The sequence below is a fragment of the Mchenga conophoros genome, linkage group LG9 (assembly GCF_057382185.1).
Source record: "Mchenga conophoros isolate Kocher_MC1m ecotype Shallow Benthic linkage group LG9, M_conophoros_male_GT1.1, whole genome shotgun sequence".
Taxonomy (NCBI): domain Eukaryota; kingdom Metazoa; phylum Chordata; class Actinopteri; order Cichliformes; family Cichlidae; genus Mchenga; species Mchenga conophoros.
The window spans coordinates 22,133,598-22,161,452 of NC_140534.1; the positions used below are offsets into that span (position 1 = coordinate 22,133,598).

General features: G+C 41.6%; 1 protein-coding gene across 1 annotated transcript; it reads left to right on the forward strand.

The window, feature by feature from the left end:
* The first annotated feature begins 267 nt into the window (after positions 1 to 267).
* On the forward strand, positions 268 to 27,851 carry LOC146567244 (tyrosine-protein kinase yes-like). The gene is made up of 12 exons (XM_085286949.1): positions 268 to 910; positions 15,366 to 15,669; positions 17,464 to 17,563; positions 18,094 to 18,192; positions 18,446 to 18,549; positions 20,346 to 20,495; positions 21,013 to 21,168; positions 21,580 to 21,759; positions 22,343 to 22,419; positions 22,744 to 22,897; positions 24,390 to 24,521; positions 26,553 to 27,851. Exons 2-12 carry the CDS (start codon positions 15,375 to 15,377, stop codon positions 26,759 to 26,761), a joined length of 1,656 nt encoding a protein of 551 aa, XP_085143075.1. The 5' UTR covers positions 268 to 910; positions 15,366 to 15,374; the 3' UTR covers positions 26,762 to 27,851.
* The last annotated feature ends 4 nt before the right edge of the window (positions 27,852 to 27,855 follow it).

Here is a 27,855-nt window from a genome sequence, read left to right on the forward strand (position 1 = left end):
ACAAAATGCAATTAATTAAAAAAAAACACATTCAGTAAAACGTTGAGCGAACTTTAAACGATAAATGTTTTTAGGGTTAAAGCGTAAACATGGTGGGAGGCAAGTGATACAAATTAGCTTATCGTAACACCATATTATGTGAAATGCATCCCTGTGAAAGTTAAGCGTGATACAACGGGTGCGATACAGCAGTTCTCCCCCTGAACTGTAATAAGAGATGATCAACCAGCAGGGGGCGTCCAAGACCTGTATTTGTGATTGAAAGCGCTGCACATTTAGTCCCTTTTGTAAAGGAAGCCTTCCTTCACTTCACGGACCGGTCTGTTCTTAGTCGCCTGATTTTGTTTCTTTCTTTTCTTTCTATTTTTATTTCCTCTCTCCCTCAGTCATCATCTCTTGTCTTGGCTGATCTCAGACCAGCTGCAGCAGACGGATCTCTGTCTGTAACTCCAGCTGTGTGGCTCCAGTCCCGCAGGCTGGGTCGGCCATGTTGTTGTGTGGGGGTTGATGGAAGTTTAGTAGTAGGAAGTGGAGGCTACAAAGCGCTGGGATACTTCAGGGTCTCACTTTTTTTTTCTTTGCTTTTTTTTTTTAAATCACTGTCATGCCGATGCAGGACTCATCCTCGCTGACCCGTCCGCTCTGACAACAATGACCGTCTCCTCCATCGCCCCCGCCATCCTCTCCAAGACTGCAACACTTAAGCTGCTTTGATTTAACTTCACAAAAAAAAGAAAAAGAAAAAAATCTGACCACAGTTGACTCTGCTGGATGCGTAAAGTGGGGATGAAGGCGACTCGGTTCCGTTTGAAATAACTCGGATATTTTTCTTTTGCTTTTTGCTGATCTGACTCGAGGGGAACAGAGGGGGGAAAGAGAAAACACCCACCGAGGACTCGGATTTGAGAAGGTAAATGAAAAGGGAAAAAAAGAAAAGTGGTCTTTGTCAGAGCAGCGGGATCAGATAAAGATGGGCCGAAGCGCAGCTGCTCGCCTGTCTGGGCTGTCAACAAAGGAAATTAGATGTCCAATAATAACACAGACATGCTTGTAGATTTTCTATGCAGTGTGTGAATGTTCCTTTATCCTGCAAACCAGCCGCTTTGTGTCATTTTATAGGACATCAGCGAGCAGTCGGCATGCTTTCAGTCCCAGAGGAATACGGTATAAGTATACTGGATTGCAGATGAATAATCAAAGTAACACAAGCTGAGTGTTCTGCAGTTTGATAAAATAGCAGGGGTCTAATTATCATTTCACGGTTTAATTATCATAAACACGAGTCTTAAATTGTCATCGTGGGATTATAGTGGTAAATTAGAGATTAATTGCCACAAACCCGTGTGAGAAAAAATGGATTAAATCCTTATTTTCTCCCATTTTCTATGTGTTCACTTGTCAGCGTGTTAATTAGATTAAATAACTGAGAAAAGTTGATTCCACAGTGCTGATAAAGATGGGTTGAAAGAGAAAGAAGAAGAAGAGGAGGAAGAGGAAGAGGTTCGGGTTCTTTTTGTGATGCAGAGTCACTCATTTAACAGCTGAGTCACACTTTGAGGGGTTGCTTATTCTTCTCTCACTCCAACCTTTCAGTCTCCACTTTTAGGACACGGGCTTTACTTGCACACATGTTCTTTGAAGTCTGTAAACTGTTAAGACTTCAAGTGACTCGGTGTGGTGTCATATCCTGAACAGCTCTGCACTTTTGCACAACTATGTAAGTGAATCATAGCAGCTCTGAATCCTTATAAGGTCTGGCGAGGTTGGAGAGAAGGCAGTTGTGTTGTTATTCGGGCTTTGGAGTGTGATCTTTCACCCCTGGAAGGTTCCTGTGAAGACATTAAAAAGTTACAGCTTTTAATGTTACCACCGAAGCTGCTAGAAGTACTTATTGAATTGATTCATTTGTTGAAGTTTGCAGCTGTTGTTTTGATGTTTTTAATGCACAATTCCTACAGTTTGATGGTCTGAGTCATCAGTGGTGATGCAACAGCATCAGCGTTCTGGGAACACCTATGATGGGTTGGATGTCAGAGGGTTAAAAAGACAGTTGACAGTTTCCAGGCTGATCTGTTTGTAGAGAATATACTCAGTGGATCATTTAGTTTGTGTGTTTTTAGACTGATGTTGGGCTTAACAGCAAAATATTGTTTTCTTTATAGCTCAGGATACCTGAAGTGATGCCATTTCTTCTTTTGACTGACATGAAACTTCCCCTTCTTTAAGGTCTTCACTGAACGAAGATACTAATAGTAGAAGATGTGAAATTTTGGAATTTCATCACATGATTGGTTAATAAGGTCATCTTCTAGCATATTAAATCAGTTCACCACTCTAAGAATGTTTCTTTTCATTATTTTTTTCTTTTTCAAACTCAGGACTTCACTCGCTTCTTTCTCCAGCATGTGAGGGAGTGAAATCAGAGCAGTGCTCTCCATGCGTGAAAAAAGAAGGCGCATGAACAAATATCTAAGAGTTGCCCTCTTATCAGCAGTCTGTAAGGGAGAGTTAGTTCTGATATTGCGAACAAAGCGCTCCAGTGTTTCCTAAACTCTGCTAATGCCACAGTCCACATGTCAAATACAGCTTTTGTTTCTATCTCAGTGAAGAAGACTCTAATCTAGGCTGTATTGGGGGTTTTGGAGTCACCTTTTGTTTTTCGATGTTGACACTTAAAACAATCGGTCCTGTTATGTGCTGGCAAAAGGATGATTCCCAAAAATAGCACGCCATTCAGGATTTCTCATGAGAGCTTTTATTCTGAAAAATGTGTGATGTCTATTCTCTGGCAGCACAGTAACTGACATGAGCACAACCACAAGCTCTTCATTGAAGTTTTGAGACAGGTTAAATAAAGTCAGTTATGATAATAATGTAAATAACCAAAACTGATCTTTTTCCTTTTTTCTGTTGGACTGAAGTCGAACACTGATGAGCGAGGAGGCTCTTCAAGCTAAACTTGTTCTCAGATCGATGTCAAAGTGTTGTAAGCCTCAGGATCAGCTTACTGTGAGCACGCTTGCAACAGAACTCAACACCCAGTGCAGAGTAAATCTCATTATGAACCATTTATTGATGTTTCTCTTGATGCTGCGGGGCTTCAGATCTCCACCGTCACATGACGTTTCTCCAGACCCAGATTTAACTCTTTGGCATCAGAGGAATGTCGCAGGCTGCATCTCTTGAAGATCTGAAGCCCATTAAAGCTCCACAGACCCGCCCAGTCTGCATCCGCAGCGACAGCAGCTAACAGCTGCCCGGCAAGATGCTGGGCAGTATTTCAGTAAGACCTCTGATGACTGATGGAGGAGGAAAACACCACCATACTACCCTTCAGCTAAGCTGCCAAGCTCTCACCCAGCCAACTATCAAGATCTAGTTAATCTAAATCTCAGAAGATTTGAGCCTGTTCAAACTACTGAGAGTCTTACTGTATCTTAGAATATCTTAGAATCAGGCTTCAATTCATGTATAATGCATGGCATGCAAAAGGAAGATGTAATAATTTATACTTCACTAGCACAGCTTTATCTTGGGTAACTTATCAGGCTAGCAACACTTTCATGTATCATATCTGCATATGCAAATACTTCAAAAAGTTGAAAATTAAAAGTTAAAAACATCTAATGAAAGAGGTAAATCCAGATTTATTTCTATTTATTGCCACGGTAGCAGGCAGACACTCCTTTTGTAGCCATATATTAAATATGCATGCAGTGGTTTGAGGATTCCTCTTTTGAGTTTCAGCATTTTGACTCCCACCATATTGTTTGTTTGCTTTTTGGAGTCAGAAGTGACCATATTTAGATGGGAATCTTGAGTGTTAGGTTATCAGCAAACATTATCTATTCATACTCAGAGGTACTGGCTGCTAAACTACTAGTATCACTCAAAAACTACAACACACACTTCTTGGACGGACTCTTTGTTAAATAAACACACGCAGTCATGTTACGGTAAGATAATGGCTTTAAACATAATCCAAAAGATGAAACACCAACACAGTTGTGAGGTCTGTACTACAAAGCAAGATTAGTGTGATAGCGAGCTATGTCGGGGTTAAAGTCGGAGTTTTCTGTGTCACTAAAGTGGCTAAATCACCATGGTAACCTAACCTAACCTGGTTGGTTATGTGTTTGGTTTAAAATGTTTTAAAATTCACTAGAAGCGCCGCGTTTTCACTGAATTTTATTTACAGCATGTTTTATGTTCAATGTGTTTTATATGTGCAAGTTGTTAAGCTGTACCTTATTATCATACCGGTTGCTTCAGGAATGTGCATATAACAGTGAATTGAATTAGCATGGGTAAAAACTAGCAACAACTGCAGCTCTCACATTAAATAAAATTTAAAAAAAACATGAAACAATTTGTCCAATTATAAGTTCTGAATTGGATTTTTGATGGGGATGTCTCATAAAAGTTTGTGTAATGCTGCAGGTTATTCTTTGCAAGCAATCAGTTCTTTTCAAAGTGACTCTTTGGTCTATTTAACAATACAAAAACCAAAAGAAACAAGTTAAAATTCATATAAAAGCATAAAAAAACAGCAAATCCAGGCATTACTATAGCAGTAATAGGTAAAAATCAGATTTTGTTCTGGTTTCTGATCATGGGACTCCTCCACATTCAGCTTACTCATCTAAACATTGTCTCTGCAGCCTTCTTAAACACTCTGAACTGTGATCCCTGTAAAACTCTTCAGTATAATCCAAGAGAGTGACGGAAAAATGCTCTCCTCTCTGTCTTATCAGCGTTTTGTGAAGCCTCTGTGGAATTATCACTTTGTGGTCAGAGTCAGGGAAGGAAGCCAAAAGAAGGTCGCTGATAAGAAGTGTTCAGGTTTGAATTATCAGTCTTACAAGAGATCATGGAAAAAACAGGAGATGGGTTTTAACTGAAACTCAGATCACGTTAGCTTACGTAAATACACAAATGAAACAAAGCAGGCAAAAGAGTTCTTCGAGAAAAGAGTGAAAGCTTGAAAACGCTAAATACAAAAGGTTAAGGGTCTGAGTTGCTGTCTGAATCTCAGATGTTTATGGAGGGATGCAGTCCCTCGGGGGAACATCTGGAGCTGCCTCAGATGTCCAAAAATAGTCGTTTTTTTGGTTTATTATGTATTTCCTGTAATACTTGACAGTCTAAGGGAGCGCCAAGAAGCTCTCACATGCAGGCAGGCAGGTTTCGGCAAGTATCAGCTTTGTTGATGTGTCCTTGAGCAACTCACTGAATCCCCTGTCAGCTGTCTGTGCCACAGTAGCTCACTTGGCAATCTGACCTCGCTGGAAGAGGAATATTAAACAGAGATAGTGTCTAGTCTTTGGGTCTTTTGAGACTCTGTGGAAACAGAAGGAAGCTCAGCAGTGATGGAAAACATATTTATGTTTCTGTGTTGCAGGTATTTTTCACCTCTCTGTCGTTCACGCTACAGAAAAGGCTTCTGCTGGTGATATACAAGTGATATATAGATAATTTCTCAGTTTGTTGGGCTGGAAAATGACAATCTTTAATCTGAGCAGAGCATTTTAGATTAGATTAGATTAGATTAGATAGAACTTTATTAATCCCTCGGGTGGGTTCCTCTGGGAAATTCGATTTCCAAAAAAGCACAGCACCGACAGAAGTTACAGAGTTACAGAATATTATATATATATATATATGCTTGCTGTATTTCTTAGGCACCTTATTCGTCGCACCTTTCTGCAACTCCGTTAGTTGGCTAACCTCTCTCCGTGCTACTTTGATCTTGCCCTCTAGCCTCCTTCTCCATGGAGGGTACTGCCCCTTGTGGCTGTTCAACTTGTAGCCAAGCATCTCACTGATCACTGCTGCCGTATTGTAGATCAGCTTGTTAGTGTCGGTAATCGTGGTTGTAGGTATTGTCCGTAGTGCTGCATTAACATCATCTAGCAGACCTTCTGAGGGTACTTCACGTAATCTTGGTAACCGGCTACGGGGGATCCAGGTTTCAAGCTTGGCCATGATCCTATTTTTCAGGTCAGTTCCTCTCGCACTCAACGATCCTTCTCCTATCACACTTGGGGCTATGTACCCAATCTCGGGTGGGGGTGATGATATCTCCCCCCTGACCTGGCGTCCTGACTCCTCCTTGCCGTAGCATTTGTGTTGTACCTCGTCAATCTCTAGCTGTGAGAGCAGTCCCTTCTTTCGAATGTTGGAACACTGAGCTACTAGTTGTTTCGCCGTCATTGTGGATGTTGGGTATCGAAGAATCCATAGGTCCCTCATCCTATTCATGTAGCCCCTTCCGCCGGGGTTACTTGCGTAGTAGCATTCCAACAACGCCCTGTTTTCGTCCCTTGCCCACCGATGCCTTCTAGTTCCAGTAGCCCACTTTTCGTCAGGGTGCCCTGGTTCCTCAACACCTGACGCGGACCTTGTTGATCCGGGCGACGTCCGAGCCGGCATGCCTTCATATTTATCTGTCTCGCTCATGTCTGCGGTAGGCTTGCTTAGCATAGGGGGTCTAGCCTTAGGACCCTTACTGGATACAGACGCCCCAGGCAGGAATCGAACTTGCGATCCTCTGTTCCAAAGGCGTGTAGTCTAACCACTACGCTATCCAGCTGCTTGTATGAAAGGTCTCCAGTATGAAGAGTTGGACAGCACCAGGGCCCGACATGGTTCACGCCTACTGGCTGAAGAAGCTAACTGCACTCCACGAGCGTCTGGCAGCACAAATGAACCAGCTGCTAGTTAACGAGAGACACCCGGAATGGCTAACTGAAGGCCGGACGGTCCTGATCCCCAAGGACCCCAAGAAGGGACCGGTCCCCTCCAACTACCGACCAATAACCTGCCTCAGTACTACATGGAAGCTCCTGTCAGGCATCATATCGGCTAAGATGAACAGGCACATGGGTCAATACATGAGCGGGACACAGAAAGGAATTGGCAAGAATACCAGAGGCGCAAAACACCAGCTACTGGTAGACAGAACAATCAGCCGAGACTGCAAGACCAGACTGACCAACCTGTGCACTGCCTGGATTGATTACAAGAAGGCCTATGACTCAATGCCCCACAGCTGGATACTGGAATGCCTAGAATTGTACAAGATCAATGGGACCCTAAGAGCCTTCATCAGGAACTCAATGGGGATGTGGCGTACAACACTAGAGGCCAACTCCAAGCCCATAGCACAAGTCACCATCAAGTGCGGGATCTACCAAGGAGATGCTCTGTCCCCACTGCTGTTCTGCATAGGCCTGAACCCCCTCAGTGAGATCATTAACAAGACTGGCTACGGATACCGACTACGGAACGGAGCAGTTGTCAGCCACCTCCTGTACATGGATGACATCAAGCTGTATGCCAAGAGTGAACGAGACATCGATTCACTGATCCACACTACCAGGCTATACAGCAATGACATTGGAATGTCGTTCGGACTGGAGAAGTGTAGTCGGATGGTAACAAAGAGAGGGAAGGTAGTCAGAACTGAGGGGATTGAACTACCAGAAGGCAACATTGCAGACATAGAGGACAGTTACAAGTACTTGGGGATCCCGCAGGCGAATGGGAACCATGAAGAGGCCGCTAGAAAAGCTGCAACCACCAAGTACCTGCAGAGGGTCAGGCAAGTCCTGAGGAGTCAGCTGAATGGTAAGAACAAGATCCGGGCCATCAACACGTACGCCCTGCCCGTGATCAGGTACCCTGCTGGGGTAATAGGCTGGCCAAAGGAGGAGATAGAAGCCACTGACATAAAGACAAGAAAGCTCCTTACCATGCATGGAGGGTTTCACCCCAAGTCCAGCACCCTGAGGCTGTACGCTAAGCGGAAGGAAGGGGGCCGGGGACTGGTGAGTGTCAGCACCACAGTCCAGGATGAGACAACGAACATCCAAGAATACATTGGGAAGATGGCCCCAACTGACCGAGTGCTCAGTGAATACCTCAGGCAGCAGAAACCCAAGAAAGAGGAGGGAGACGAGGAACCATCATGGAAGGACAGAGCCCTGCACGGTATGTACCACCGGCAGATAGAGGAGGTGGCTGATATCCAGAAATCCTACCAGTGGCTGGACAAAGCTGGACTGAAAGACAGCACAGAGGCACTAATCATGGCAGCACAAGAACAAGCTCTGAGTACAAGATCCATAGAGGCTGGGGTCTAGCACACCAGGCAAGACCCCAGGTGCAGGCTGTGTAAAGATGCCCCAGAGACAATCCAGCACATAACAGCAGGGTGCAAGATGCTGGCAGGCAAGGCATACATGGAACGCCATAACCAAGTGGCCGGCATAGTGTACAGGAACATCTGTGCCGAGTATAACCTGGAAGTCCCGAGGTCAAAATGGGAGATGCCCCCAAGGGTGGTGGAGAATGACCGAGCTAAGATCCTGTGGGACTTCCAGATACAGACGGACAAAATGGTGGTGGCTAACCAACCGGACATAGTGGTGGTAGACAAACAGAAGAAGACGGCCGTAGTGATCGATGTAGCGGTTCCGAATGACAGCAATATCAGGAAGAAGGAACACGAGAAGCTGGAGAAATACCAAGGGCTCAGAGAAGAGCTCGAGAGGATGTGGAGGGTGAAGGTAACGGTGGTCCCCGTGGTAATCGGAGCACTAGGTGCGGTGACTCCCAAGATAGGCGAGTGGCTCCAGCAGATCCCGGGAACAACATCGGAGATCTCTGTCCAGAAGAGCGCAGTCCTGGGAACAGCTAAGATACTGCGCAGGACCCTCAAGCTCCCAGGCCTCTGGTAGAGGACCCGAGCTTGAAGGATAAACCGCCCGCAGGGGCGTGCTGGGTGTGTGTATGTGTATATATATATATATATATATATATATATATATATATATATATATATATATATGAATACAGAGACAATATAAATAAAATATACGAAGGGGATAAATAGAATAAATAGGAATAAAAAATAGAAATACAAGTGAATGAATTGCACATTTCAAGTATTGAGTCTATTGCACCGTTGACTATTTACAAAAGTATTGCACAAAAGGTATTGCACAGTGAGGTGAAGAGGCACTACAGCTTAGTTGTTCCCCCCTCCTTTGTCCTCCTGTTTCCCCTCCCTCTCCCCTCCAGGGAGGAGTTAAACAGTCTGATGGCGTGTGGGACAAAGGAGTTTTTAAGTCTGTTAGTTCTTGTCTTTGGGAGAAGCAACCTGTCACTGAACAGACTCTTCTGGTTGTTTATGGCCGTGTGCAGAGGATGTCTGGCATTGTCCATAATGTCCATCAGTTTCTTTAATGTCCTTTTCTCTGCCACTGTCACCAGAGTGTCCAGCTTCATGCCGACCACAGAGCTAGCTTTTTGTACCAAATGAAAAAGCTTTTATTCCATATCAACACCAATAGCGACACTGATACTTTTTACTAATAAAGCCAGGTTAACGTGGCTGTCTCTGAAGCACTTTGGGTCAGCTTCTGTTGTTTAAATGTGTACATGCTGTAAATAAAATAGATGTGAAAGTCAACGCAAAAAGGTTCTGACGTGTTTTCGAGGTGCATTTTTTTTATTTCTCACTTATTTAGCACAATTCAGTCAGCTAGATATTGAACTCAGAGGATAAAAACAAAGTATCAGTCCTATCGTACTAGTATCAATCCAGTACCAGCATTGGTATCGATACTGTCGATATTTGGGTCTATCCGCCCGCATCTAGTGATATGTCAAGCTTTCTTACTTACTGATCTTCTGTCTGTCTGTCAGAACATAGCAGTTCTTAGACAATAGCACCAAACCTTTCCAATCAGATAGTAAAAGAGGCCTTGGTTTATATGTGCATGTGCTGACATGTAAGCTTCCCCATTTTTAAACCCTTCACCTTCCTCTCTCATTGTTCCTTTATGGCTCCGACTGGTGCTACTGGGAGTCTTCTCGTGTTTGCATGCTGTTGTAGGTCATGTTAGCATCCTGGGGGCAGTGGGATGTTGTCCGCAATTAGAGTAAGTTACTATAATTAGCAGCAAGGCAGATTTTCCTTCTGGCTTCATGATTCTGCTACAGATCTTGTGTTGCGCTGAGTGCAAAAGAGAGTGAGGCATTTTGATGTTAGAGTGTGATTTTTCTTGTGATTGTGGAGGTTTGGGGGGGGGTTCATGACAGCTATGCATGCTCACTGGCCTTAACATTGTTGCTGTTGCATCTTTTATTTTTGTGCCATATTTTCTCCTAAAGCTCTCGATTTTCAGTGTAGACAAAGCCTGTGGTGTCAGTATGTGATGACTGGCAGACTGACAGAGAGCTAACTGAGCTGATTTAGAGGCTTCAGGCAAAGCCAGTCCTCTTTGTATCGTCACAGCAAAGAGCCCTTAAGAGCCTCCTCTTCAGCTGATAGCCCTCATAATTCTGCTCATGTGAGAAGCCCATGAACACAACAAATATTTAATAGGCCAAAGTGACTGTAGAGTCAGAAGTCTTCTGTGTTTCAGCTACTGCCACCGGTGGTCACTCCTCTTTTTTTGTTTTCTGTTATTATCCTCTTAAGTTAAATCCACCATCCTCATAATCCTAGTAATTTAAGCTGGTAAAGCTGGCTATGAGCCCGTTTGGCCCCCTCCTCATTCAGCACAAGCATTCAGCAAAACTCTCCCTGTACCCTACATTTCATAACATTTCTTTCTTCACACAACCAGTAACAGGAATCGTATCTGAGTTTTTATCATTGGGGTTTTGGAAGGATATTGTGACACTGAGATAGGAATCTATCTGTTTAGTATGCTCCACTGCAGTTATAGCCCAGCCTTCAGTTAAACACCATATATCATAGTTATTGCTTCTGTATTAATACAAATAGGATGAGGAAGTGAGTGTGTGCTGACAGATAAACTCCTTTCAGTATCCGATGGGAATTTCAGTGAATTTAACTTGCTAGCTTAAAGTACAGAACCTTAAATGTACTGTCAACAGGCTGATAGCTTTGTTGTTAAACTTTTAACAGCATAAATCAAATTTAGGATTATTGTTAACACTTTTCATTTTTGATCAGCTTATTGATCATTGTATCGAAAAGCAAACAGCATGCTAACTTTAACAATTACCTAATGAACTCAGTATCTTTCTTTTTATGAAGACTAAAGCACTGTGAAGCCATGCTTATCAACCACTGTGATTTAATCTAATTGCTAACCAAATAGTCCATGTTGGTATTTTGCAAGAAATATTTTCTATGTTTGGTATCTTAGTTTATTGTTAAAGCATGCTAATGTTTCCTAACCCTTAACAAAAAACAAGAAAGTGCATACTTACCAAACTTGGCTGCCACAATGCCGGATTTGAGTCAGTATTTGTGCTATATTAATAAAAAAGAAAATGAAATGAATATGCTATATTTAAAAAAACTAATTTTTGACTTTGTTTATTGTGAGTTTTGTCTCATTTTTGACAAATTAATTTCACTCAAAATCCAGGTTCAGGAAGGTGTAGGTTTTTTTTCCCAATATTGTGTAAAATCCTACAAAAAGAACAATTATATGATATTATCATATGAGAATATCATATATCATACGTGTGTGCAACAATGTAGTTTAAAATATCCAGTTTATCATCAAAGCCCAAATACAAAAGCTGTGACCACTTTCACGCATGAACTGTGGCGTAAACAGCATCTGTGAGACATCTGACAGCTGTTGAATTTGTCTTTCAGTTGCTGGGCAGATGCTTTGATCTCTCTGACTACATCTGATCAGATATCTGATCAGATGTAGTCAGAGAGATCAAAGCATCCACCCAGCAACTGAAAGACAAATTCAACAGCTGTCAGACCAGCACTGAAACCCTTCATTGCTAAAAATAAGTCTTGTAGCATTGATTAAAAAGACTAAACTTTGAACACACTGATTTTTTTAAAATCACTTTTAGGAGCATTTTTTGTAGCTTTATCAGAGGGATGGTGAAAATGTTAAACAAAGATCACATGTGAACTGAAGGCATCGCGTTTATGGCCGATTCTTGGTTCCTCTTTCCTTCTACAAGATTGATTTTTCCAAAGCAGAAAAGAAATCATCTTAACAAATAAGTTATTAATCCATTATCTCACTACATTACTACACTGACCAAAAAAACTGTGTGATGTGTAATTATTTAACAGCATTCTGGTATAGTATAAAAATAAAAGAGACATACTTTATTTTTAAATCTCTTAACTTCAGTATTTATGATGATTTTGGGAGACTGACGTCACTTTTATGAAATGACTGAGGCCTTATTTTTGGAAGGAAAAACATTTCTAAAGTGCAAATATTCCCGGGATGCCGGCCAGTGTTTTACAGTGTGATAGCTTCACTGCTGACCAGGCGGGCCAGGCACCCATCTGTCTAAATGTGAAATACAAGGCCACCCGAGTCGACCACTGAGCAAAGCCCTCTGCTTTCCGTGACACTGGTTTTGTCTCGAGGTTAAAGGAAAGTTTGGTTCAGAAAAGTGTTTTTTTTTTTCCATGCCAACATTCTCAGCATGTCAGCTGCAGATCTAAAATCTGAGATCAGATTTACCGACATATTCATTTGAAGCTGTTTTTAAGAAATCCGTCTTTCTGACACAACTCCACTAACTGACCACCCATAAAAAATGTTTTGTGGAAGACGACCAGTACCCAGCATGACTTGCAACCTGCAATTTGCACAGTTTTATTTAAGCAAAGTGTTCTGAATCTTTGGAAGGTTTCTGCGGTTTGTCCCCGTTTTGTTGATTTCTTTGGCAGTTTAGCTGAAGAACTCGATGAACTCTTGATTATGAACCTCCCTCTACGATGAGGACAAATCCCTCCCACCTCCCAACATCAAGGCCACTGTTACAAAATCAAAGAGAGATGTATTACTGCACCAGTAGATCCTCTTTCACTGATGATTGTACGATCACTGCCCTGTAATTCAGTGCGCTGCTGTAACCAACTGTGCCGCCGTATTGCTCAGTAGCGCTGTGTTTAGTCTACTTCCACGCTGAACATATCAGCTCTTTATAAAAATCTTTTACCTCTTTTGTTTTACTGTCTTGGAGTGTCAGTAAACCAGCTCCTACTCTGCGTTCAGCCGTTGTTCTTGGCAAATGAAACCGTTCTGATCTCCCAGCGCTCAGACTTCTTTACGAGCGTATCTGATTGTCTCCACATTTTCCAGGCCTTCACTCCACAAAAGAATGCCTCAGTGTGACTCCATCCAAATTATGTTAGGAAGAGGAATGACAACCACGCCGATAGAGACACATCAATGCTTTAAATCTTCCAGCGTGGTCAGGCTGAGGCATTGATAGATTGTGAAATGGTAGACGACTTGGCAGAGACGTGTAAAAAGCAGAGGACTAAGATGCCCGGACAAAGACACAAAATCCAGGAATCTCAGGCTCGGACACAAAAATGACTCACAGTTTTGTCCGACACCGATTATTGTGTCGCTCATTTATAATCAAATTTGTAGTAATTTCCTTTTGCTGTCATTTTGTATCACTTTGTAATATGATTGTGTGGCTTTGAGTGTTTCTTAGTGGTTTTGTTGCATTTTGTTTCTGGTCAGTTTATGCTGTTTTCTGTGTCGCTGTAAGTATTTGTTGGTTGCTTTTTCTCTTTGCAATCATTTTATTCTTTTAGTTATTACGTCTGTTTTGTGATTATCCGACGATGTCTCTTTATGGTTTCTTTAATTTTCTTTATAGTGGCTATTGGGCCTCCAACAAGGCTGCCTTTATCTGTACGTAGCTTTTATGAACATAATCTGTGACATAGCCAAGTAGCAGAAGATTTCCACTTTCCCTATCTGGCCTCAAGGTCACATCTCAGCTTTTTGCGCATGATGTGGTTCTGTTGGCTTCATCAGGTGGTGACCTCCAACTTGCTCTGGAGTAGTTCATAGCCAAGTGTGAGCCCGCGGGAATGGAAATCAGCACCTCCAAGTCTAAGGCCATGTTTCTTGGCCAGAAAAGATTTAAGTGCCCACTGCAAGTCAGGGACAAGTTGTTGCCACAAATATCTTGGTTCAGAAGTGAGGGGTTTGATTAACCCAAAGCTATGATATGTCAGTCTACATTCTTAACCTCAATTAATCAAAAAGTGAGATTGCAGATACACGGGGCAGAAATGAGTTTCCACCAAGGGTTGATTGGGGACTCAGAGTAGAGACTTTACTCCACATCGAAACGAAAAATATCAGGTGGTTCGGGCCAGAAACGGCCCTAACCAATCTGGCGCCCTAGGCAAGATTTTAGGTGGCGCCCCCCTACATCAGCAGTGTAGTGTAATGTTGTAACAAATAATATTTCTATTAAATAAGCTTTACTTTGCATTTTAATTAACGTGGGATTATTTTTTGTATTTAGAAATAATAGTACCAACTTTTCTTTTTTTTTTCAACATTTGTGGCACTGGCGTGGCGCCCCCTGATGGACGGCGCCCTTAGCATTTGCCTATACGGCCTATCACAGCTGCTATCCAGGCTGGACGCCTTCGTTTGCTAACATCGATACACGAGCTGCCTCATGTTGCTTCCAGGTTGGGAAAGAATGAAAAGATAAACCATTTTCAAGCTTATTCTCTTGCCGGTCGTGTGATCGAACATTGCAGCGGACCACACAGCAAATACGAACCATGGCTATGCTTTCGCTCCTTTTTCACTTAGACCCCCAAAATGGCGGATCGGGCCAAAATCCTTTCCACGCCCACCCCCGTGACATCACGCTCCAAAGCCCTATGCCACGGGCCGGCCCTGGTTCGGGCACCCAATTAGGATGCCTGAGGGCTTATGTGGTCATTTTGTGTCTTATGATACTTCTGCTACTCTTTGCTGTAATTTGATTGATTTTTAATAAAAGGCATGAACTGTCACTTCATAGAAATGGACTGTGACACTTTGGCCCTCTGGATCTTTGGCATGTTGAACCCATTTGGTAACCATCCATGGATGGAGGGCCCCATACAGACTTGTCTGAATTGCAGCAAGGCATAAATGTAGATACTCCAAAGAAATATGCATTTCCCTATATAATGTGGAGTAGATTTAAATAGCATAAAATCTGTTATTTGTTTACAGAGTCTCTTGATGGAACAGGAGCGATGGTAATAGTGAAAATGACAGAACTGCACAGTTTTATCTACATGGCCTTGTTTGAGTGATTCAAATCGGATTTTACATTTATCCATATGTCCCAGTTACCACATGGCTTATAGTCTTAGAGGTTTTAACAACAATAAAATGATTCACATAATCATATCAGGTCAATACATTTTTATTTCATAATGCTTGTTCCAGTTCCTGCAGACCTTATGTTGTAGTCAGTAATCCTATATGCCCCTCAGCCCCTCCATCTATACTGTCTCATCCTCTTCCTCTGTTTACACTGAAATAATATCTTCTTGTTGTGTGTTCTTTCTCAAGGGTGAGAAGATGGGGTGCATAAAGAGCAAAGAGGACAAAGGCCAGACGATGAAGTATCAGCCAGAGAACTCCCAGGCATCTGACACCAATACCGCCACCACGCCTCACGTCGGTCACTACGGACCAGAACCCACCCAGCTGCAGCAGAGTCAAATTCCCTCATCTTCCTCTGGCTCGGGGGCAGTAAATTTCAACCACACCCTCACGCCGTTTGGTGGCTCTTCATCTGCCATTACTCCCTTTGGAGGAACGTCATCTTCTTTCTCCGGTCCTGTGTCCAACTCATTCTCTGGTTCCGTCCCCAGTGAGTAGAGTTTTACTGCGTGATGTCAATACTGCACTGATAATGGTGTTCATGCAAAATGAAACCACTGTTTACTTATTTCTTTATTATTTAAAGCTCAACATGTACATCCTATGGAGAGCTTTGCAGACAGATGTCTACATGTTGCTTCTGTCTAACACCAACTGCAGACATTCATTTGATGTCATGCGCACATCAAAATGTGTCCACTGTATTAGACCCGGTTGCTAGGGAAATATTTATTGGTATAGAAGCACATTTTGGTGATCGCATTTCTCTGCAAATGCTCGCTAACTACTAGCCGAGTGTTAGAAAAACTCAAAAAAGTGCACCACAAACCAAAAATGAAGAAAATTAACCTTAAAAATAAAAGTTGTGCTTCAACACTAAAGCTAGCGTATTTCAAAAGGTGCAAGCTTTACTTTGAAGCAAAATGATCCACGTTTGCAGTTTGTGTTGCACTTATTCACTTGATCCTACATTGTCACTATGATTGCTATGTGTCCAAAATGGTGGACAAGTTAATGTCATGTGGTTAGCAGTCACGTGTCTGCAAACCTCAATAGGACTGGAAGTCTTTTTATGGCCTGTCACCATCTAGTGATCTTCAGATAGAGTGCAGTTTTAAGTAATTCCTGCATTGACTCAATTTTTCCAATTCAGAACCAGCTTCCATGTTTTATACTGTCTGTAGTGGCTCTTGCCTATGTTGATGTTGGTCCTTCTGCTTATTCCCTGCAGAAGAGAAGATAGAAATCCTGATGTTTTCAGTTCAGTCCACCTTCAATCAATCAGCTTTTGACATGTATATAGATATATGTATATGTATATTCTCGTAAATGGAGAACAAATCTTTCACTGTTGGCTTTTTGGTAGATGCGTCTCATAATCCTTGACCATGTAACTGAAGAGTTAAGCAAACAGACACCAACATGGGCTCATAAATCTGCCTTAAATCAGGCTTTAGTTTTATTTCATCAACATTACGTCCTCTTTGTTTTGTACTAATGCAGTCCACTTTTAACTGTCACATCACTGGCCCAAGTTTGATGTCCTGAATATTGATTTGAATGTTACAGTGACATAAACTGAAAGAGCTTTATGAAATAGAAAATTCCCATCACATATGCTGAGACGGTCAGGAGCAGAAATGCAAAGTAAACATAATTTGTATTACAGTAAAACATAAATGGGATAAAACATGCAAACATTATTAATATTAGGCTTAGCCTGGTCAGCATGCTGATCTGGCTTTACGGTGTGACAGCTAATGCCGGTCGTTGTTATTTGAAGTTGTTGGCGATAACAACTATCGGCTCTAATCACACAGCTTACAGCGATCCTGAGAGCCCTCCTGTTTAGGTGGGATTTAGGTTGTAATCCTCCTCCATGATGGATTATCTGCTCTCAGAGGGGGATAAAGGTGGCACTGCCATGGTATTTGCTTTCTGCAGGTGATAATAGAATTACTGTTGACAGCATTGTTGTCAGTGGTAGGTATATGAATATCATGTCTGGGCATATGGCTACACAGTAGGCAAAATATTGCATGGAAAGATAGAGCACTTGTGTTCTCAAAAGTGATATACTAATAAACTTTATTATTACATGGAAAGCAACACTATCAAATAAAACCAGTTTTATACGGTGGCAGTTGTTTACCATGTGTGTAAATTTCACTCTGTCTTGACAGCATCTATTCTCAGTCATATTTCCATGCTGTTAAGACACAAACATTGCCGCATCGCTGTGATGTTATTCTTTTCAGTTCTTTGTCTCTTTTTATGTTGTTAGGTGGCGTTACATTCTTTGTGGCCTTGTACGACTACGAAGCCAGAACGTCAGATGACCTCACCTTTAAAAAAGGAGATCGTTTCCAGATCATCAACAATACGTAAGAATCGCTCCAGTTTCTCTCTCAGTTTATGAAGCGCCTGTATGAAAATGCTTCCTCGTGAGTACTGCTGCGATTACCAGATGCCTTTCTTTGTCGCAGCAATGCACAGCTGCACCTGTTCGCCGTGTGTCGGCCTCAATGAATGACTTAGATTGCCACTTGTCTCCTAATGCCAGCTTTCTACTGGGAACTGTGCACGTCTGCTCTGGCAGAAATGTTGCCCCGGGTTATATTATTGTAATGTAAAATAGATTAGTCTCATTCAGTCCCATTTAGATGTTAGCATTTAGTGTTAAACACATTTTAAAGACTGATTTTGAATCAAATAATGAGGTTTACAAGTGCAAACAAGATTGAAAAGAATTTCGAAGTATTTCCACAGGGCTTACCCAAAAATTATAAGCAATCATTTACAGTTTTTTTCCGTTCCAGGTATCAGTGACACTATTATTTGATGATCAGTCTTTGGTTGAGTGTTAACTGAACAAGTCATTTATCTCATCTCCTGTGTCACTGTCACACTGCAGAGAAGGAGACTGGTGGGAGGCTCGCTCCATCAACACAGGAAAGAAAGGCTACATCCCAAGTAATTATGTGGCTCCTGCTGACTCCATCCAGGCTGAAGAGTAAGACCTTGTTGCTGCTTCTTATAACCTCATTACTCCAGCTATGACAGCTGCACCAAGAAGCTATGACCTCATATTGCACAAAGCACGCTATCCAACATTAACAGCCTTTAAAAAGCTTTATGATGTGATTGTGACATTCAAAAGAAGGGAATGCATTAAATGCGTTCCTGCTTTTTTGTTTTTTGTGTTTTTAACCATTCAAGTCCTTAGTCACGTCTGAGCATTTTATTCAAGTGCTCTTTCTTTGCAGGTGGTACTTTGGTAAAATGGGACGCAAAGATGCTGAGAGGTTGCTGCTGAATCCAGGGAATCATCGAGGAACTTTCTTGGTGCGAGAAAGTGAAACTACTAAAGGTGATTATATTCAGCAAAGTGGGAGGAGTCGTTTCCGGGCGTGCATGGATTACAATCTAGCATGGTCACTGCAGATGTATCATTTCAGGTTCATTGTTATTTCTATTGTCATTGATCTCTGTCGTGCTGGGGTTTTGCTTCTTGCTGCTTTTTTCCCCCACCTTCAGCTTTCCACATGTAAGTGGGGAAAAGCAGGGAAGACCCAAGACAGATACTTATCGCCAAATATAAACTACTGCAAATGGAAATAGAAATGTTCTTTTGACTAAAGTGGTCCAGGCTGAAAATCCTGTTGCTGCATGGATCATGCTAGTCCATAGCAACTGAAGCACTTTCATGACTTCGTGGCAAATATAAACAACGACATAAGTAATAATTTTGCAATGCTAAAAAAAAGTGTTTATATGAAATACATTCACCACGTTAAATCACTCCACTTTCAGATTCTGGGTGGAAGGTGAGTAGGTCAACTATAATGACATGATACAATGAGACTGTTATAGTTGTTAGTGTTAGTATTAGTGAGTCTTTAAAAAAAGATGGACGTATCTCTATCAATGTTACCTGTTGATTTTAGCATTTTAAAGCTTCAACATTAGCATTTAGGTTGCTACCATGGCCTCTACTGACTCCAAAAGCCCCTTAGTAGTACCTCAGCCAGATGCCTTTAGTATCCTTGTATAAACCTGGTTGGATATTTGACCACTCTTTATTTAAATTGGTTGATTTGCTGGCACGGACCCATCTTTTAAATATAGTCCATAAATTATTGTTTGGAGTGAAGTTGGGGTTTTGAGATAGTCTAAGAACACAGCTGTCAGTGTTCTTAGATCTGAAAGCCTTACCTTTAACCCTCCAAAGATACCTCTAGTTATTGTTGTCAAATAGCTAATTCTTTGTCTCGTCTGACTGTAAGATTTTTCTTCCAAAGGCATTTGGTTTGTCCCTGTGCACAGGTGTACATTTCAGTCATGCACGAAGGTGCTGATTTTGGTCAGGGGCAATGTAAAACTGGCTTCACTGTGGACAGTGATGCAGGTGTTATAGCAGTTTTCAGTTCATGGCATGCTCAGGAATTGCAACGGAGGTCACTTACTGATGACTTTGACTATAGTACATTTGAATTCATGCTGTCACATTAATGGATGCACAAGTTTAACACTGCTTGTGTCACAGCTAAATCTTTAAAAAAAATTCTTCTCACCAACTCTAATTTGCAATAAGATTAAAGTATGCTTCATATTTGCTGTTCCTCGTCTAGATGAGTGAGCTTTCTCTTAGCCTGTGTGTGAGAAGGGTGTGGGGGCAGCAATCATTTTCTGCAGCAACCTGTAGCGCATACGGATGCATAGATCCTGGTACTGTTAAAATAGTAAAGAGAACAAAACCTACAACAGTTACACAATTGGATCTGCATAAAGCCATGAGGAAGACTAATAACAGCATGCAGCTGCTTTAAAAGAATGAAGCAGCCAGCAATGGTAAGAACTCTCTGTAAAAAATAATTGCCCTGTGTTTGACTTCAGTGTTCAGGCTGTTGTGGTATTGATGTATTTAGCATCAGAAACTGATGGAAGAAACATAAGTCTCCAAAGCAGTGGAGGATACTTTTTTGTGCTAAGAATAACAACTTTGTAAGAAAAACATAAATTCACAGCTGTAAAAAAGGAAAATAAAAGTCTGAGGGAACCAGAGCTTTATCCTAGTTTGGAAGCCATGTTTTTTAACCACAACAAAGCCAAATCACTCACAGTTGTGCTTAAAAAAATGAAAACCACTTCCTGTATGTCCTCCAGGTGCTTATTCTCTTTCCATACGGGACTGGGACGAATCCAAAGGAGATAATGTGAAACACTACAAGATCCGCAAGCTTGATAATGGGGGGTACTACATCACTACCAGAGCACAATTTGACACATTACAGAAGCTTGTGAAACATTATACAGGTATGTACACAGGCAGCACTCCCTGCTCACTCGCTTTTTCTGTGTCATCTCATTCATTATTCATCACAGTCGTTCTTCATACCTCGAGGAATTATCCTGAAAATTACTCTTACTCACAGCTGCTGCTCTGTGCCACGCAGTTTGCCGTGCTTCCTTTAGGGTTACCACAGGAGATGAATGGCCTTTAATTTTAATAACAATTGATGGTGCTGTTATAATTTTGAAACTCACACCTCCTCCTTAGCCCGAAGAGAGCTGAGGTTAAGTCTCTGTGATCCCACTCCATTTCAGCTTGGCTCTCGAGAGCGCTCTGGTGTGTTAAAAAGCCACTTCATCTCATTTATATTTCATCGCAGCTGGGATGAGTGCATCTAAAGTCATCCACATCAAATGGAACGAATGATGGATGAAACTTTACGACACTGAATCCTGCTGGTTAAAAGACTTGTGTGTATTGGTGTGTGGCACTGCTGGGTGTAATGTGTCATTTTGATTTCTCTCGGTGTCTCTGTCACAGAGCATGCTGACGGGCTCTGCCACAAGCTGACCACAGTTTGCCCCACAGTCAAGCCTCAGACCCAGGGCCTTGCTAAAGATGCCTGGGAGATTCCCCGGGAGTCACTGCAGCTGGAGCTCAAACTGGGCCAGGGCTGCTTTGGAGAGGTTTGGATGGGTAAGGCCAAAGCAGCCACATGTTGTTTAGTAATTATCTATATTTATGTACATTGGGAAATACAGAATAAGCCCCAGTTTATATAGAAAATGTCATTGTCCATCTATGTTTATTGTCTCTGTCAGAGCTGGGGACTTATCCACTTCCTTCAGTTGCTTCCTCTTTTTGTTATATCATCTTTATCTCTAGAGATCGTATCTCTCAGGAGGAGAGAGCGAGCTGGATTTGTTTGCCGTGAGCCCGTATCCGCTCATCCCAGGGATATTTTGCGAGAATCGCATGCATGACAGCACATGTCTGAGCAATTACAAGACCTAATTAATGATATTGTCTCGCTCCCAGCCCATTAACAACACTGATTACCCCTGTTGCCTGTGGGCTTTTCTCTCTCCCGCATCTCCATCTCTGCAGGCACGTGGAATGGTACAACTAAGGTAGCCATAAAGACGCTGAAGCCGGGGACCATGTCACCTGAGGCCTTCCTCCAAGAGGCTCAGATTATGAAGAAGCTCAGGCATGACAAACTGGTGCCTCTGTATGCAGTGGTGTCTGAGGAACCCATCTATATTGTCACAGAGTACATGTCCAAAGGTACCGCCAATCCCTGGAGAATAACAGTACTCAGCTGTTTTCCTGTTACACGACACTCCTGAGGTCTATTTTTAGAGAGAAGGAAAAACAACATCAGGTGTGAGCCTCTAGATTTTTCAGGTGGATCACATGCCCTTGCTTTTTTTCCTCTTTAATTTACACATGGTGATTTCCTTGAAGGAAAAATGTAAATTTTATAGGCTTTTTAATTAATATGCTTTAAAAATTGAAAGTCCCTCAGGGTCCCTGGTGGGTCCCTGATGCGGGAAAGTGGAATGGGTAATTGAAAGCTGCAGCAGGTTTTCATAGAAAAATTTTTTCTGAGGTTACTCGGTGACAGATGCATGCCTACGTGTCTGCAGTCTTTGATGTGCAGTGATTTCACAAAGACACTGACACTGACCTTTCCATACTTTAACTCCAAACAAGAAACATGGATCAGCTAACACTGTGAATCGCAAAATTAATTACTGTCCAACTTAATGCATTATTCACTTTAAGCTATTATTCCACACTCTGTAGCAGTATGTCGTTATGCAGCTCCCTCACATCCATTATGACTTCTCACACTTGCTTTTAATAGGAAGCCTGCTGGACTTCCTCAAAGAAGGAGATGGCAGACATTTGAATCTTGTCATGCTGGTGGACATGGCTGCAAAGGTGAGACCAGCACCTGTATCTTTTTTTTCTCCACTAGTGCAGAATTCACCTCAGTGCACTGCCAAGTATAGAGCTCTATTTTAAGCTTCTGACATTTAAAAAAAAAAAAGAAGAAAGAAGAAGAAGAAGAATCACAGCCTCAGGTAAACAAGTCCTCCTCTCCCAGATTTGGCACACTTTGCTTTTATTCTTACTCTTTGAAAATCAATCAGACATGAAGAGGTGATGGAAAGTACGAGAAGCTGAAAATTATTAGCTGAAGTGGCGAACGTGAGATGCTGTCTAACCATTTTGGGTTTCTTTTTTTGTGTGTTTATTTTAAAGATCGCTGATGGCATGGCTTTCATCGAGAGGATGAACTACATTCACAGGGACCTGCGTGCCGCCAACATCCTCGTGGGCGAGAACCTGGTGTGTAAGATTGCCGACTTCGGTTTGGCCAGGCTGATAGAGGACAACGAGTACACGGCGAGGCAAGGTGGGTACACGCACACTTAAACACAGGCTGTGTGAGTCACAGGTGAATGAGGTGTCGGGGCAGAAACAGAGAGAGCCTTACAGCTATGACGACTCCCGGTTGTCTCACCTCATGATGAATTAGGCTAACATAAGAAAAACCAGATGCTTCTTTTGATCTCTTATTAGCTTTGCCCTTCACATGTTGGAAGAATTTATCTCTGCTATTTCTGCTTCGCAAGCAGTGCCTTACCCTCATGAGAAAGTGGAGCAAGCTTTAGATGCTTCCAGTGAAGGCTGAAGACTGCAGTTTCCTTCTGAAGCTTGTTTTAGAAGCATCTGTGAAACTTAGGGAACAGTACTGCTCTACAAATTTAATTACAGTCTGAAGACCAGTGGCGTAGAAACAAGAGACAGTTGCCAGTGATGCTATAAAGAAAGAAAGGAGTTAAATACTAAATATGCTCACATTTTTAGTTTGAGATTTAGTAATTTATCACTAAAGTAGAGCTGAAGCTAATCGATATATCATGAGATGGATGAAAAAATAATCTTATAAACACACAGTCCTCAAAAATATGCTAAAAATGTTGCATTAGCAGCATATTAGCTGAGGGAAGTGGGGCACAGTTGATGGCCTGCTTAGGAGCAGAAAAACTAAATACCTGGGACAGAAGACTAAAAAGATACCTGTGAGCATCTGCTTGGTCAAAGATCTGAAAACTTGGTGGCTGTAAAAAATTCACTTAATCTCATAGACTGTATATAAAAGATGTAACTCCCGTGCCTGGAGAAACTGCGCTGGGTTCTCTATGACCTCAGTAAACACTTTTCAGATGGGTTTATTCTGTTAACAGCTACTTTTAAGACACTTGAATACAACATTACATTCATTTGTTAAATTATAGTCCTGTTTACAGTGAAATAAACAATAGAGCATACTGTTCTTAATAACACATAAGAGGGCAGTGTTTGTTTTTGTTTCTCTGTCACATCCATGTGTTTTAAAACACTGTGATGGTGACAGGGAAACATCACATTGAGACTTTGCTACACTAGATGATGCCACCATGTCTGTGTCCATCTTTTATTTACAGTCTATATATGAGTTCGTGACTGTGGCAGAGATCAATGAACTTTTGTTTGTGGTGCACATGACACTATTTCCATAAGGACTGTTTCTCAGGTAGAGAGTAGTTCAAATGAAACTGCTTTTTGAAATATATATTAATAAATACTTTTAATACTTTAGATATCTTTTTTTAATTATTCAAATGCAGCGTTCTTTATTGTATTGTTTATATCCGTTGTTACCCCTTAAACCTGTTTTCTCTGAGGTCTATTTAAAAAATCTGTATGACTGAGTAGGAAAATATAATGTTCTCCAAATTATATAACTATGGTTAACTGACCTTCCTGTGACTTCCTGGAAATGAAGACAGAAATTAGCCCATATGCCCTCTAGTGGCAGCACTTCACCTAACCCTCTCTCCTGTCTCCTCCATCACACGCAGGAGCCAAATTCCCTATTAAATGGACGGCCCCAGAAGCTGCGCTGTACGGCCGTTTCACCATCAAGTCAGACGTCTGGTCCTTTGGCATCCTGCTCACTGAGCTTGTCACCAAAGGCAGAGTGCCCTATCCAGGTAAGTGACAGGGTCAACACTAGCACACAGATATACACATACCTGGTGTGAAGAAAAGGTGTAGTGCACCAACAGAGCGCAGTGATTAATGACCAGAGCGATCAGCCTGCAGTCTGTCAGCAGACGTTGAGCTGGTGTGCTTGTTAATATCAGAGGATGAAGTGAAGCTGTCTGACATTGTCTGCACTGGTTGTTTATGGCTCTGTAGGGGGAGTATTGACATGTACACGCATGCACACACAGATAGCCTTACACACACACATACACAGACTCTGTGGCACATTTGAGATTAGATGAGACCATCTGGTGGGGGACGATCAGGAGATTGAACACAACTCTTGTTTATAACCATCTGCCAGACCGATTCTGCCCCAGGGAGCAGTGCCCGTAGCCTTCTGTGCTACCTTCACACAGATCAGGTTTATATGTGATGTAGCCTTGAAACTAATATTAGAGGTGTGTGGCTGAAGAGAATCTGATAATTGATTATAGAAGTAAGTTGACATTTTGAGAAATAGACACATATTTATGGTAAACCTGGGGAAACAGCTCACTGGGCTCTGTGAACAAACACCACTGGATTTTATACATTTGCATTTATATGTTTGAAATTGCAGGTATGGTAGCAGCTCAAGGTAGCCATATTCTTACCTCACAGGAACAATTCTCAAATTTAACAATATATTCTGTTGAGGTTTTTGCAAACACACATTTACTAACCATTTGATGTTCATTTGTCTGCCATTGTGGATGTGTTACACCCTTGGTGAGCATGTAGGATCAAGTAAATAAGGCCCAAGTCATCCACTGCCCGACTGTTGTATCACGTTTAAAAGGGCGGACAACTCTCAAGCAATCTGTACATGACATGGATTAATAAACAGTTTAGACCATAAAACAATCAGTAACATGTTTGTTGTCATTGAGAAAGACTCAGACCCGGCTCGGTGTTAGAAAAAATATATAAAATTAGGATCCTTCCAAGGTGGCTTCACGTTTTCAACCTGGTCAGGCCACATCCATCTTTTATATACAGTTGTTGTTTTATTACTTTTGGACAAAATCTATAAGCTAAGCTTAACTAACAGGTTGGTGTCTTTAGTAATAAATCAAACAAAAAGATTGTATTTCATTTCAAATGAATTATATGAAGCCTTTTAATTTGAGCAAATGTGCAGCTTCAGTAATATTGGGATTGAAAAATTAGGGATGGAAATTTGTGACTGATTTTTCTCAGTTTAAAGGTGCTAAATGATTACATGATTGGCAGGTCTGTCACAATATTCTTTATCTATTCTGTTTTAAATACACTTTTATGATAGGCAAATCAATTCACAAGTCTATAGGACAAACTCCCATGGAGCCTAAGCAATCCCAAATCTTGTCTTGAAATCAAAATGTAAAAGAGTGAGTGATATGTTTCCTTAAAATGTTTATTTAAAAACATAAACCACATGGACTGTTGGCTATAAATTACTAATGCTACCCAGTCATGTGCAAAGTGTTAAGGCCTCCTGCCACTGGGATCCAATGCGTCAATACAAGAGCAGTAAATTTAGGTCAGCGTAAAGAGTAATATCACAAAGTGGTAACAGAAGGTGCTTAGTTTTAATTATTAACATAAATAAATCAATTAATATTAAAATGCAAGTGAAGAATTTCAAGCTGAATTTCTTATATTATTGGGGTCCACCTGCAGTACAGATATATGATTTGCCTATTACTACTTTATTTATTTATTTATTTTACATGCAGCATGGATATCATCAGCACCATTATATTGTGACACTCAAATGGTTTTTTTTTAATCACAACTTGCTGCTGTAGATTGATATTCAGCAGGGAGGGGATTTGCTAGGCTTTCAATCCTTTCTGTTGATGGTGGCTGTGATTTTAATGATGCACTCTGGATTTTCTGTGGAACATGCAGCCTCCTGAGCCCTCTTATCTCTTCTTTTTCCATTTGGAAAAAAAAAGGCTTGAACAAAAGCTCTTACAGCCCTCTCTGTCTCCACTCCATCTCCACCTCAGGTATGGTGAACCGGGAGGTGTTGGAGCAGGTGGAGAGAGGCTACCGCATGCCCTGCCCGCAGGGTTGTCCCGAGTCCCTTCATGAGATGATGAAGCTGTGCTGGAAGAAGGAGCCCGACGAGAGGCCAACCTTCGAGTACCTGCAGTCCTTTCTGGAGGACTATTTCACCGCCACAGAGCCACAGTATCAACCTGGAGAAAACCTATAGCCAGACTGGACTCTTCTGTGTATCCCTACGCCCAGAGGAAGCTTGTTTAATGACAAGTCCAGAAAAAGTTGACCGGAAACTGCCAGTCACACAAACCACTACTTGCTCTACATTTTCTCTCTTCCTTTTTTTCTGTTTCCAGTGTCCACACAAGATTTTGTTGCATTTCATAATTTTGTGTTAACCTACGGTACTACTCAAGTCTTAGATGTGTGAATTTCTGAATATGACTGTGGTTTCCGATTTCAGAGAAATGTTTCAGATACACTCCACGTGGGATTCTTACTCCTGTGAAATAAGCTGTGACGAAGCCTCGCGGACGAAAAACCCACTGAGAAAAGCCGGCCGTCGCACTCATTTGCCTCCAAATTTGTGCTGTAACAATAAATTATGCAACATAATGATTAATTGTTGATAAGAAATAATATATTTTCCTAACGGGGAGACATTCTCAGGGTGAGGTTGATGGTCCAAATTCCACACGGCTTATCTTTATTCACGTCATCAGTTGCAGTAGACATGATTAAGATTGTGATAAACTCTGTCTTTTTTAAAAAAGAACAAATATGTTCCTAGAATTTATAATCTCACGGACATTGATTTAAAGCTTCATTTGAAGACTTCCCCTCGCTGTCCATCATCCTCCAGAAGAGACTTTGTGATTACAATGCCATAATTCTTTGTGTCCCTCACTGCCCCGGTTACTATAATCCCACTGTAATCGCTGCAGAGACATGCTTACATGAAAGACGTTTGTATAGTGTGTCACTGGGTCTATTTAACGGTTTAAACAGGGATGGGATGAAACTCAGACTCTGTGTTTTATGGTGACTCTGCAAAAACTGTTGTTTGTATGGCAGTGATGTGTATGATAGCTCTTCTCTTTGCTCCTGTATGGACTCGACAGGACAATATTATATTGTTATTAATTCCAGTTGATGACCGAGCTTGTAATGAAGGGCTTTATAAACTCCTCATTTTGTATGATTATTGATAAAATTGACAAGACTGCAAAGTTTACCGGGGAGGCAGGTTGTGGGTGGAGACTCACCTGGGGAATTTGTACAATAAAACGCGATTTTACACAGTGTATT